Source organism: Nerophis ophidion, linkage group LG04 (assembly GCF_033978795.1).
Source record: "Nerophis ophidion isolate RoL-2023_Sa linkage group LG04, RoL_Noph_v1.0, whole genome shotgun sequence".
Lineage (NCBI taxonomy): Eukaryota > Metazoa > Chordata > Actinopteri > Syngnathiformes > Syngnathidae > Nerophis > Nerophis ophidion.
The window spans coordinates 9,718,933-9,732,597 of NC_084614.1; the positions used below are offsets into that span (position 1 = coordinate 9,718,933).

A 13,665-nucleotide genomic window follows, 5' to 3' on the forward strand; every position below is an offset into this window, starting at 1 on the left:
TTCTTATCCAACATCTAGACTCTCTCAACCAACATCTCATCTTCTCATCCAACATCTAGACTCTCCGATCCCACATCTAATATTCTCATCCAACATCTCATCTTCTCATCTAACATCTAGACTCTCTCACCCAAAATCTCATCTTCCCATCTAAGACTTATCTTCTCATCTAAGACTTAGACTCTCTCAACCAACATCTCATCTTCTCATCTAACATCTAGACTCTCTCATCCCACACTTCATCTTCTCATCTAACATCTAGACTCTCTCATCCCACATCTCATCTTCTCATCCAACATCTAGACTCTCTCATCCCACATCTCATCTTCTCATCCAACATCTAGACTCTCTCAACCAACATCTCATCTTCTTATCTAACATCTAGACTCTCTCATCCCACATCTCATCTTCTCATCCAACATCTAGACACTCTCATCCAACATCTCATCCAACATCTAGACTCTCTCATCCAACATCTAGACACTCTCATCCAACATCTCATCTTCTCATCCAACATCGACTCTCTCAACCAACATCCCATCTTCTCATCAAACATTTAGACTCTCTCAACCAACAATTCATCTTCTCATCCAACACTTAGACACTCTCATCAAACATCTCATCTAACATCTAGACTCGCTCATTCAACATCTATACTCTCTCATCCAACATCTCATCTTCTCATCAAACATTTAGACTCTCTCATCCAACATCTCATCCAACATCTATACTCCCTCATCCAACATCTCAACTTCTCATCTAACATCTAGACTCTCTCATCCCACATCTCATCTTCTCATCAAGACTTATCTTCTCATCTGAGACTCGGTTATCTCATCTAATGTTCTCATTCAGACTCATCTTGCATACCATTTTCTCATCTACTGCCCAATGTTCCCATCCAACATCTCATCGTGTCATCGAGACTATCTTGTCTTATGCAACATCTCATCTAGACTCTTCTTATCTAGACTCATCTTCTCATCTCTCACCTTGTGTCCAATGTTCTCATCTAGCATTTTATCTTCTCATCCTGCATCTCATCTTCTCAGCTAACATCTCATCTTTTCATCCAGCATCTCATCTTCTCATCCAGCATCTCATCTTCTCATCTAGCATCTCATCTTCTCATCTAACATCTCATCTTCTCATCCAGCATCTCATCTTCTCATCTCATCTTCTCATCCAGCATCTCATCTTCTCATTTAACATCTCATCTTCTCACCCAGCATCTCATCTTCACATCTAACATCTCATCTTCTCATCCAGCATCTCATTTTCTCATCTAACATCTCATCTTCTCATCTAGCATCTAATCTTCTCATCCAGCATCTCATTTTCTCATCTAACATCTCATTTTCTCATCTAACATCTCATCTTCCAATCTAACATCTCATCTAGCATCTCATTTTCTCATCCAGCATCTCATCTTCTCATCTAGCATCTCATCTTCTCATCTAACATCTCATCTTCTCATCCAGCATCTCATCTTCTCATCTCATCTTCTCATCCAGCATCTCATCTTCTCATTTAACATCTCATCTTCTCACCCAGCATCTCATCTTCACATCTAACATCTCATCTTCTCATCCAGCATCTCATTTTCTCATCTAACATCTCATCTTCTCATCTAGCATCTAATCTTCTCATCCAGCATCTCATTTTCTCATCTAACATCTCATTTTCTCATCTAACATCTCATCTTCCAATCTAACATCTCATCTAGCATCTCATTTTCTCATCCAGCATCTCATCTTCTCATCTAACATCTCATCTTCTCATCCAGCATCTCATTTTCTCATCTAACATCTCATCTTGCATCTCATCTTCTCATCCAGCATCTCATTTTCTCATCCAACATCTCATTTTCTCATCTAACATCTCATCTTCCAATTTAACATCTCATCTTGCATCTCATTTTCTCATCCAGCATCTCATTTTCTCATTTAACATCTCATCTTCAAATCTAACATCTCATCTAACATCTCATCTTCTCATCCAGCATCTCATCTTCTCATCTAACATCTCATCTTCTCATCTAACATCTCATCTTCTCATCCAGCATCTCATTTTCTCATCTAACATCTCATCTTCCAATCTAACATCTCATCTAGCATCTCATCTTCTCATGTAGCATCTCATCTTCTCAACTAGCATCTCATCTTCTCATCTAACATCTCATCTTTTCATCCAGCATCTCATCTTCTCATCCAGCATCTCATCTTCTCATCCAGCATCTCATCTTCTCATCTAACATCTCATCTTCTCATCTAACATCTCATCTTCTCATCAAGCATCTCATTTTCTCATCTAACATCTCATCTTGCATCTCATCTTCTCATCCAGCATCTCATTTTCTCATCCAACATCTCATTTTCTCATCTAACATCTCATCTTCCAATCTAACATCTCATCTTGCATCTCATTTTCTCATCCAGCATCTCATTTTCTCATTTAACATCTCATCTTCAAATCTAACATCTCATCTAACATACCATCTTCTCATCTAGCATCTCATCTTCTCATCTAACATCTCATCTTCTCATCCAGCATCTCATCTTCTCATCTAACATCTCATCTTGCATCTCATTTTCTCATCCAGCATCTCATCTTCTCATCTAACATCTCATCTTCTCATCCAGCATCTCATTTTCTCATCTAACATCTCATCTTGCATCTCATTTTCTCATCCAGCATCTCATCTTCTCATCTAACATCTCATCTTCTCATCCAGCATCTCATTTTCTCATCTAACATCTCATCTAGCATCTCATTTTCCAATCTAACATCTCATCTAGCATCTCATTTTCTCATCCAGCATCTCATCTTCTCATCTAACATCTCATCTTCTCATCCAGCATCTCATCTTCCAATCTAACATCTCATCTAGCATCTCATTTTCTCATCTAACATCTCATCTTGCATCTAATTTTCTCATCCAGCATCTCATCTTCTCATCTAACATCTCATCTTCTCATCCAGCATCTCATCTTCCAATCTAACATCTCATCTAACATCTCATCTTCTCATCTAACATCTCATCTCCTCACCCAGCCTGTGTGTCTGTCATGTGTTGTTGTCCATGTAAAAGTCAGTACCTTTGCTGTCGGTGAAGTTGCGTATGCTGAGGATGTTGTTGGCGTCGGGGTAGTGGTTCTGTTTGATGTAGGGAGTCTTCTCCGGCGTGTCCTGCAGCTGCATGGTCACTTCCTCCAGTTCTTTGTCCAGCTGACACAACAACACCCGTCAACTGAGGCTCGCAAACATCATTCATCTTTTTGCACTTGCTCCTCAAAAACAGCACAGTGCTGCTGTGGTATAGTTGATCTTTGACTAACACTTTGACAAGAGATTCCTAACAATAGCAGATTGCTTCCGTCGGACAGAGGATCTCTGACAGACAATACCTAAATACAGCATAGTGGTTCTGTCATATTGAGGATCTTTGACTAACACTTTGACAGACAATACCTAGATACCGCATAGCGTTTCTGTCATATTGAGGATCTTTAACCAACACTTAATGGAGATCACTAAAAGCAGCACAATGCGTCCGTGGTATCGAGGATCTTTGACTAACACTTTTGACAGAAGATTCCTAAAAAAATGCAGAGTATTTCTATCATTTAGAGGATCTTTGACGAACACTTTGACTAAAGATTCCAAAAAACAGCAGCGTGTTTCTGTCATATAGAGGATCTTTGACTAACACTTTGACAGACAATACCTAAATACAGCATAGTGGTTCTGTCATATTGAGGATCTTTGACTAACACTTTGACAGACAATACCTAAATACAGCATAGCGTTTCTGTCATATTGAGGATCTTTGACTAACACTTTGACAGACAATACCTAAATACCGCGTAGCGTTTCTGTCATATTGAGGATCTTTGACTAACACTTAATGGAGATCACTAAAAGCAGCACAATGCGTCTGTGGTATAGAGGATCTTTGACTAACACTTTGATAGAAGATTCCTAAAAAAACGCAGAGTATTTCTATCATTTAGAGGATCTTTGACGAACACTTTGACTAAAGATTCCAAAAAACAGCAGCGTGTTTCTGTCATATAGAGGATCTTTGACTAACACTGACAGAAGATTCCTAAACGCAGCATAATGCTCCTGTGGTATAGAGGATCTATGACTAACACTTTAACAGATGATTGCTAAAAAAAAAAGCAGTGCTTCTTTCATATAGAGGATCTTTGATAAACACTTTGACAGACAATTCCTAAATACAGCAGAGTTGCTCTGTTATATAGAGGATCTTTGACTAACACTTTGAAAGAAGATTGCTAAAATACAGCAGAGTGCTTCTGTGACAGAGAGGATCTTTGACTCACAAGCTGACTGAAGACTGCTAAAAAAACAGCAGAGTACTTCTTTCATATTGAGGATCTTTGACTAACACTTTGACAGACAATTCTTGAATACAGCAGAGTGGTTCTGCTATATAGAGGATCTTTAACTAACACTTTGACAGAAGATTGCTATAAAAAGCAGAGCGCTTTTGTGACAGAGGATCTTTGACTCACAAATTGACTGAAGACTGCTAAAAAACAGTAGAGTCCTTTTTTATATAGAGGATCTTTGACAAACACTTTGAAAGAATATTCCTAAAAACAGCAGTGCTTCTGTGATATAGAGGATCTTTGACTAAGACATTGACAGACCATCCCTAAATAAAGCAGAATATTTTAGTCTTTAGGAGGATCTTTGACTAACACAGAGAAGATTCCTAAGAACAGCGGCATGCTTCTTTCATATAAAAGATCTTTGACTAACACTGAGAGAAGGATCCTGAAAACAGCTGAGTGCTTCTTTCATATAGAGGATCTTTGACTTCCACTTTGACAGACAATTCCTAAATACAACAGAGTGGTTCTGTTATACAGAGGATCTTTCTCTAACACTTTGACAGAAGATTTCTAAAATACAGCAGAGTGCTTCTCTGACAGAGCAGATCTTTGACTAACAATTTGACTGAAGACTGCTAAAAAACCGCAGAGTGCTTCTTTCATTTAGAGGATTTTTGACTAACACATTCGTAAAAACAGCAGAGTGCCTCTGTGATATAGAGGATCTTTGACTAGGACTTTGACAGACAATCCCTAAATAGTCATTAGGAGGATCTTTGACTAACACAAAGAAGACTACAAAGAACAGCGGCGTGCTTCTTTCATATAAAGGATCTTTGACTAACACAGAGAAGGATCCTGAAAACAGCAGAGTGCTTCTTTCATATAGAGGATCTTTGACTAACACAGAGAAGATTCCCAAAAGCAGCGACGGGCTTCTTTCATATGTGGGATCTTTGACTTACACTGACAGAAGATTACTAAAAACAGCACAGTGTATCTGGGGTATAGAGGATCTTTGACTAACACAGAGAAGATTCCTAAGAACAGCGGCGTGCTTTTTTCCTATACAGGATCTTTGACTAACACTGAGAGAAGGATCCTGAAAACAGCAGAGTGCTTCTTTCATATAAAGGATCTTTGACTAACACAGTGAAGATTCCTAAGAACAGCGGCAGGCTTCTTTCATATAAAGAATCTTTGACTAACACTGAGGGAAGATTACTAAAAACAGCACAGTAGATCTGGGGTATAGAAGATCTTTGACTAACACAGAGAAGATCCTGAAAACAGCAGAGTGCTTCTTTCATGTAAAAGATCTTTGACCAACACAGAGAAGATTCCTAAGAACAGCGGCAGGCTTCTTTCATATAAAAGATCTTTGACTAACACAGAGAAGGATCCTGAAAACAGTGGAGTACTTCTTTCATATAGAGGATCTTTGACTTACACTGACAGAAGATTACTAAAAACAGCACAGTGCATCTGGGGTATAGAGGATCTTTGACTAACACAGAGAAGATTCCTAAGAACACAGCAGAGTGCTTCTTTCATATAGAGGATCTTTGACTAACACTGAGGGAAGATTACTAAAAACCGGACAGTGCATCTGGAGTATAGAGGATCTTTGACCAACACAGAGAAGATTCTTAAGAAGAGTGGCGTGCTTCTTTTATCTGTAGGATCTTTGACTAACACTGACGTGAGATTCCTGAGTGCACGTGTGACACAGAGGATCTTTGAGCGTCACCTCAGTGATCCTCATGCGCAGGCGGTGGTTGTCGGTCTGCAGGGCGTCCAGCCTGGAGGTGTTGGCCTGGTTGACGCTGGTGACGGAGGTGGAGGTCTTGGAGTCCTCCTTCTTCTGGTTCTGGGTGAACTTCAGCCGGCGGTTCTGCGTGGCGGCGTCGGGGTTGGTCCTCATGGAGACGAACTGCAAGACCGGGGGGTGGGGGGGTTGAGGGTTACCGTGACGACCGGGGGAGGGGGGGGCCACACCCACCTTGGGGACAAAGACCAGGCAGAGCGTGATGGTGCTGCAGAAGATGATGACCAGCGCCACGATGCAGAACTGCACGTTGGGCTGGTCGCGGGTCAGGAAGGAGACGGCGGCGCCGATGATGCACATGATGCCCACGTTGTAGACGCTCATGCCGATGTACTTGCTGTCGTTGAGGGCGGGGATGCTGACGTTGCGCGTCTCCCAGGCCAGGAAGCAGCCGAACAACTGCGGGAGACAAGATGGATGGGTGAGGGGTGAGGGGTGAGGGGTGAGGCGTGGCCCGTCGTGTGGCGGCACGCACCATCAGCAGGCCCTTGTAGGCGTAGACGATGCCCAGCCAGATGCTCATGTAGGTGTTCTCGCAGTGCTCCAGGAAGGGACGGATGGCCAGGTCTCGGTCGTGAGGGTCCGGCTGGTGGACAAACACACGCTGTAATTTGACCCCCTTAAAATGCTTCAAAACTCACCAAACTTGGCAAACATCTGGACTGGCAAAAATTGCGATCTAATGAAAAAAACAAACCCTGAAACTAAAAAAACACAGAAAAAACTGCTCCTAGGAAGAGAAAACAGACAAAACTGCTTGTAACGTCCGGTAGGAATGTCGGACAGACATGAAAAAAAAAAACCTCGATGTAGGTCTCATTTAGACCTACATTTTAATATTTGACATCCTGCAGCAAAAATCAACAGGAAGTTAAAAATCACCCCTTCAAAATTAAAGTTTTGTAAAAACCCGTCGCCTTTTTTCAAACGTTATCTCCTCTGAGGGCGTTTGTCGTTTCGGCTTCAAACTCGCACAGGAGAGAGATTGAACCCTTTTGATTAAAATGTATTCACAGATTTTTGATTACTGGCCGGGTTTGATTTTACGCGCTTTCAAAGAACCCTTGTGCAAAGTGTCCTAAAAAATTTAATTTTTGCTACTTTTTGCTGTAATTTGACCCCCTGAAAATGCTTCAAAACTCACCAAACTTGGCACACACACCAGGACTGGCAAAAATTGCGATCTAATGAAAAAGCAAACCCCAAAACTAAAAAAACACAGAAAAAACTGCTCCTAGGAAGAGAAAACAGACAAAACTGCTTGTAACTTCCGGTAGGAATGTCGGACAGACATGAAAAAAAAAACCTCTATGTAGGTCTCATTTAGACCTACATTTTAATAGTTGATATCCTGCAGCAAAAATCAACAGGAAGTTAAAAATCACCCCTTCAATATAAAAGTTTTGTAAAAACCCGTCGCCTTTTTTCAAACGTTATCTCCTCTGAGGGCGTCTGTCGTTTCGGCTTCAAACTCGCACAGGAGAGAGATTGAACCCTTTTGATTAAAATGTATTCACAGATTTTTGATTACTGCTCCGGTTTTGATTTTACGCGCCTTCAAAGAACCCCTGCGCAAAGTCTCCTAAAAAATTTAATTTTTGCAACTTTTTGCTGTAATTTGACCCCCTTAAAATGCTTCAAAACTCACCAAACTTGGCACACATCAGGACTGGCAAAAATTGCGATCTAATGAAAAAGCAAACCCCAAAACTAAAAAAACCCAGAAAAAACTGCTCCTAGGAAGAGAAAACAGACAAAACTGCTTGTAACGTCCAGTAGGAATGTCGGACAGACATGAAAAAAAAAAACCTCTATGTAGGTCTCATTTAGACCTACATTTAAATAGTTGACATCCTGCAGCAAAAATCAACAGGAAGTTAAAAATCACCCCTTCAAAATAAAAGTTTTGTAAAAACCCGTCGCCTTTTTTCAAACGTTATCTCCTCTGAGTGCGTTTGTCGTTTCGGCTTCAAACTCGCACAGGAGAGAGATTGAACCCTTTTGATTAAAATGTATTCACAGATTTTTGATTACTGCTCCGGTTTTGACTTTACGCGCCTTCAAAGAATCCCTGCGCAAAGTCTCCTAAAAAATGTAATTTTTGCTACTTTTTGCTGTAATTTGACTCCCTTAAAATGCTTCAAAACTAACCAAACTTGGCACACACATCAGGACTGGCAAAAATTGCGATCTAATGAAAAACCCAAACCCCAAAACTTAAAATTGCGCTGTAGCGCAATTTTTCAATAAAACACAGAAAAATATGCTCCTAGGAAGAGAAAACAGACAAAACTGCTTGTAACGTCCGGTAGGAATGTCGGACAGACATGAAAAAAAAAACCTCTGTGTAGGTCTCGTTTAGACCTACATTTTAATAGTTGACATCCTGCAGCAAAAATCAACAGGAAGTTAAAAATCACCCCTTCAAAATAAAATTTTTGTAAAAACCCGTCGCCTTTTTTCAAACGTTATCTCCTCTGAGTGCGTTTGTCGTTTCGGCTTCAAACTCGCACAGGAGAGGGATTGAACCCTTTTGATTAAAATGTATTCACAGATTTTTGATTACTGCTCCGGTTTTGATTTTACGCGCCTTCAAAGAACCCCTGCGCAAAGTCTCCTAAAAAATGTCATTTTTGCAACTTTTTGCTGTAATTTGACCCCCTTACAATGCTTCAAAACTCACCAAACTTGGCACACATCAGGACTGGCAAAAATTGCGATCTAATGAAAAAGCAAACCCCAAAACTAAAAAAACACAGAAAAAACTGCTCCTAGGAAGAGAAAACAGACAAAACTGCTTGTAACGTCCGGTGGGAATGTCGGACAGACATGAAAAAAAAAACCCTCTATGTAGGTCTCATTTAGACCTACATTTTAATAGTTGACATCCTGCAGCAAAAATCAACAGGAAGTTAAAAATCACCCCTTCAAAATAAAAAGTTTTGTAAAAACCCGTCGCCTTTTTTCAAATGTTATCTCCTCTGAGTGCGTTTGTCGTTTCGGCTTCAAACTCGCACAGGAGGGAGATTGAACCCTTTTGATTAAAATGTATTCACAGATTTTTGATTACTGCTCCGGTTTTGATTTTACGCGCCTTCAAAGAACCCCTACGCAAAGTCTCCTAAAAAATGTCATTTTTGCTACTTTTTGCTGTAATTTGACCCCCTTAAAATGCTTCAAAGTGCAAGTTAAAGCTCTACTATGCCAAGCAAAACCAGTTATCAACAACATCCAGAAACGTCAATCTGTAATTTGACCCCCTTAAAATGCTTCAAAACTCACCCAATTTTACACAAACATCAGGACCGGCAAAAATTGCTATCCGATAAAAAAACCAAACCCCAAAATTCAAAATTGCGCTCTAATGCCCCCTAGGAAAAAAACCCGGAAAACTGCTCGTAACTTCTATTAGGAATGTCATACAGACATTAAACAAAATCCTCTATGTAGGTCTGACTTAGACCAGGGCATGGGTTGGGTGGCCAGTAGCCAAAGGCGGGCGCAGCCAACGCTGCTTGCAGCTTTAATCGTTGTTGTTTTTTTAACACGTCGCCTGTAGTTCAAAACTGAGCCACGTTGGCGCTACCGCCGTCGTCCCTAATACAGTGACCTTTCACCACACTTTGCCTACTGCCTCTGCTTCCTGGGTTCCAAACACATGAAGGGGCAAACTTGTGACAAAATGTGTCAAATTCCCACCAAACAAGCAGACAGACGACATAGTTATGCCCCAAAAAAGCAGGAATATTTTAGGGAAAAGTGCTTTTTCCACTGGGCCAAAAGCCCTCAGTCAGGTAAAGGAAGTCCCAAAGCGAGGCAGACAACACGCAGGTGAACGCACATCCTGAGAGGGGGTGTGAATCATTGAAGGCATTTATATATAAACTTTGAGATCAGTTGAAAAAGTTGCATGTACGAGATGGAGATACACCAAGTGGACACTCATCCATCCATCAGACCTTTATTGTGAAAAGCCTCATTATTCAGTCTGACGAAGGGCAGACATGAGGAGAAAGTCCATCATAACACTATTAACTAGTACACGTACAACTCTTACTTCAAATACAACTTTCAGGTAGACGTTCCCTGATACGATATCAGCCAAAATCGGATGATATCATCTTAAAATGGCAGTCCTGTATCGGACAGTTAACATCTAAATGTTCTCCAATAAACACATTTCTTCTATTTCAGTCAAGTCGGTCACAAAAAACGTAAACATGCCAGGCTACGAGGAGCGAGCAGCTACACAACAGCTCAGCACACAATAGCACACAAGCTAGATGTACATAATCATCATTGAGCAGTATCGCAGTGTGTCCCTGGACACAGGGGAACTTTAATGATGACCAATGTATGATCCTGTTACCACTTGGTATCGCATCAATAACTAAATGTGTGGTATCATTCAAAACTAATCAAAGAAGAGAATTAGTGATTATTACATTTGAACAGAAGTGTAGATAGAAAGTAAGCGGATATTAAAGGGGAACATTATCAGCAGACCTATGTAAGCGTCAATACATACCTTGATGTTGCAGAAAAAATACCATATATTTTTTTAACCGATTTCCGAACTCTAAATGGGTGAATTTGGGCGAATTAAACGCCTTTCTGTTTAGCCCTCTTGAAGCGATGACGTCAGTACGTGACGTTGCCGAGGTAACACACCCGCCATTTTCATTTTCTCAAACACATTACAAACACCGGGTCTCAGCTCTGTTAGTTTCTGTTTTTTCGACTATTTTTTGGAACCTTGGAGACATCATGCCTCGACGGTGTGTTGTCGGAGGGTGTAACAACACTAACAGGGAGGGATTCAAGTTGCACCACTGGCAAGAAATCTTGCGCCAGACCCCCATTGAATGTGCCGGAGTGTCTCCACATTTTAACGGCGATGACAGACATGGCACAGAGATGTATGGATAACCTGCAGATGCATTTGCAACCATAAAGTCAACGAAATCACAAAGGTGAGTTTTGTTGATGTTGCTGACTTATGTGCTAATCAGACATATTTGGTCGCGGCGTGACTGCCAGCTAATCGATGCTAACATGCTATTTAGGCTATAGCTGTACGTACATTTGAAACTATATTACGTTATGTGCTAATCAGACATGTTTGGTCGCGGCGTGACTGCCAGCTAATCGATGCTAACATGCTATTTACCGGCGGTGCTAAACCAGACATGGCACAGAGATGTATGGATAACCTGCAGATGCATTTGCAACTATATTACGTTTCCTTCCACCCACATTTAATGCGAAACAAACACTTATCAATCGACGGATTTAAGTTGCTCCAGTGTCAAAAGGTGCGAAAGACCTGATCTTTTGGTCCGCACATTTTACCGGCGGTGCTAACGTAGCTATTCGGCCATGCTATGGCTATGAATAGCGTCAATAGCTATTCGCTCAATAGATTCAGTTTCTTCTTCAATACTTTCATACTACAACTAACCGTTTCAATATATGCGTAATGTGTTCAATCGCTGAAATCCGAGTCTAAATCCGAGCTAATGTCGCTATATCTTGCTGCGCTATTCGCCATTGTTTGTTTACATTGGTAGCACTGTATGACGTCACAGGGAAATGAACAGTGGCTTCGAGAGAGCGAAAATAAGGCACTTTAAAGCTTTTTTTAGGGATATTCCGGGACCGCTAAAATTTTGAAAAAAACTTCAAAAAATACAACAAGCCACTGGGAGCTGATTTTTATTGTTTTTAACCCTTTTGAAATTGTGATAATGTTCCCCTTTAACAGTAAATGAACAAGTAGATTAATAATGTGTACAAAATAATAAAAAACCCTGTTTCCATATGTTTTGGGAAATTGTGTTAGATGTAAATATAAACGGAATACAAGCATGTGCGGCAATCACTCCATCACAAAAAAATAAGAGAAACTCAAGACAGCCATGACATGATGTTTTTTACAAGTGTATGTAAACTTTTGACCCCGACTATAAGTTGAATCGTGCGGACACGTTTGTTACCTGATAACTCTTAAGACTTTGCACGTGTAAGTAAAATGCAATTGTAGTGATTTGATACGTGTTTAAAGGGGAACATTATCACAATTTAAAAAGGGTTAAAAACAATAAAAATCAGTTCCCAGTGGCTTGTTGTATTTTTTGAAGTTTTTTTCCAAATTTTACCGGTCTCCGAATATCCCTAAAAAAAAGCTTTAAAGTGCTTGATTTTTATGCTATTTGCGATGCGACTATCCATTTCCCTGTGACGTCACACAGTGCTGCTAATGTAAACAAACAATGGCGAATAGCACAGCAAGATATAGCGACATTAGCTCGGATTCAGACTCGGAATTAAGCGGCTTAAGCGATTCAACAGATTACGCATGTATTGAAACGGATGGTTGGAGTATGAAAGTATTGAAGAAGAAATTGAAGCTATTGAGCGAATAGCTATTGACGCTATTCATAGCCATAGCATGGCCGAATAGCTGCGTTAGCATCGCCGGTAAAATGTGCGGACCAAACGATCAGGACTTTCGCATCTCGTGACACTGGAGCGACTTAAATCCTTCGATTGGTAAGTGTTTGTTTCGCATTAAATGTGGGTGGAAGGAAACGTAATTTAGTTGCAAATGCATCTGCAGGTTATCCATACATCTCTGTGCCATGTCTGCTTTAGCACTGCCGGTAAATAGCATGTTAGCATCGATTAGCGTAGCATGTTAGCATCGATTAGCTGGCAGTCAACATCAACAAAACTCACCTTTGTGATTTCGTTGACTTTATCGTTGCAAATGCATCTGCAGGTTATCCATACATCTCTATGCCATGTCTGCTTTAGCACTGCCGGTAAATAGCATGTTAGCGTCGATTAGCATAGCATGTTAGCATCGATTAGCCGGCAGTCACGCCGCGACCAAATATGTCTGATTAGCACATAAGTCAACAACATCAACAAAACTCACCTTTGTGATTTCGTTGACTTTATTGTTGCAAATGCATCTGCAGGTTATCCATACATCTCTGTGCCATGTCTGCTTTAGCACCGCCGGTAAATAGCATGTTAGCATCGATTAGCGTAGCGTGTTAGCATCGATTAGCTGGCAGTCAACATCAACAAAACTCACCTTTGTGATTTCATTGACTTTATCGTTGCAAATGCATCTGCAGGTTATCCATACATCTCTGTGCCATGTCTGCTTCAGCACCGCCGGTAAATAGCATGTTAGCATCGATTAGCATAGCATGTTGGCATCAATTAGCCGGCAGTCACGCCGCGACCAAATATGTCTGATTAGCACATAAGTCAACAACATCAACAAAACTCACCTTTGTGATTTTGTTGACTTTATGGTTGCAAATGCATCTGCAGGTTATCCATACATCTCTGTGCCATGTCTGCTTTAGCACCGCCGGTAAATGGCATGTTAGCATCGATTAGCTGGCAGTCACGCCGCGACCAAACATGTCTGATTAGCACATAAGTCAACAACAAAAC

At 40.7% G+C, this 13,665-nt stretch overlaps 1 protein-coding gene across 4 annotated transcripts in view; it reads right to left on the reverse strand.

Annotated features, from left to right (window-relative positions):
• Positions 1-13,665, reverse strand: part of gabbr2 (gamma-aminobutyric acid (GABA) B receptor, 2) — a 412,418-nt gene that overhangs the window by 29,169 nt on the left and 369,584 nt on the right. For all 4 annotated transcript variants that reach the window (XM_061896997.1, XM_061896996.1, XM_061896994.1 and 1 more), the window contains 4 exons: positions 6,668-6,778; positions 6,367-6,591; positions 6,115-6,297; positions 3,099-3,228 (listed from right to left, as the gene is read on the reverse strand). In XM_061896997.1, the coding sequence (XP_061752981.1) occupies positions 3,099-3,228; positions 6,115-6,297; positions 6,367-6,591; positions 6,668-6,778 (649 nt within the window). The remainder of the gene's footprint in view (positions 1-3,098; positions 3,229-6,114; positions 6,298-6,366; positions 6,592-6,667; positions 6,779-13,665) is intronic.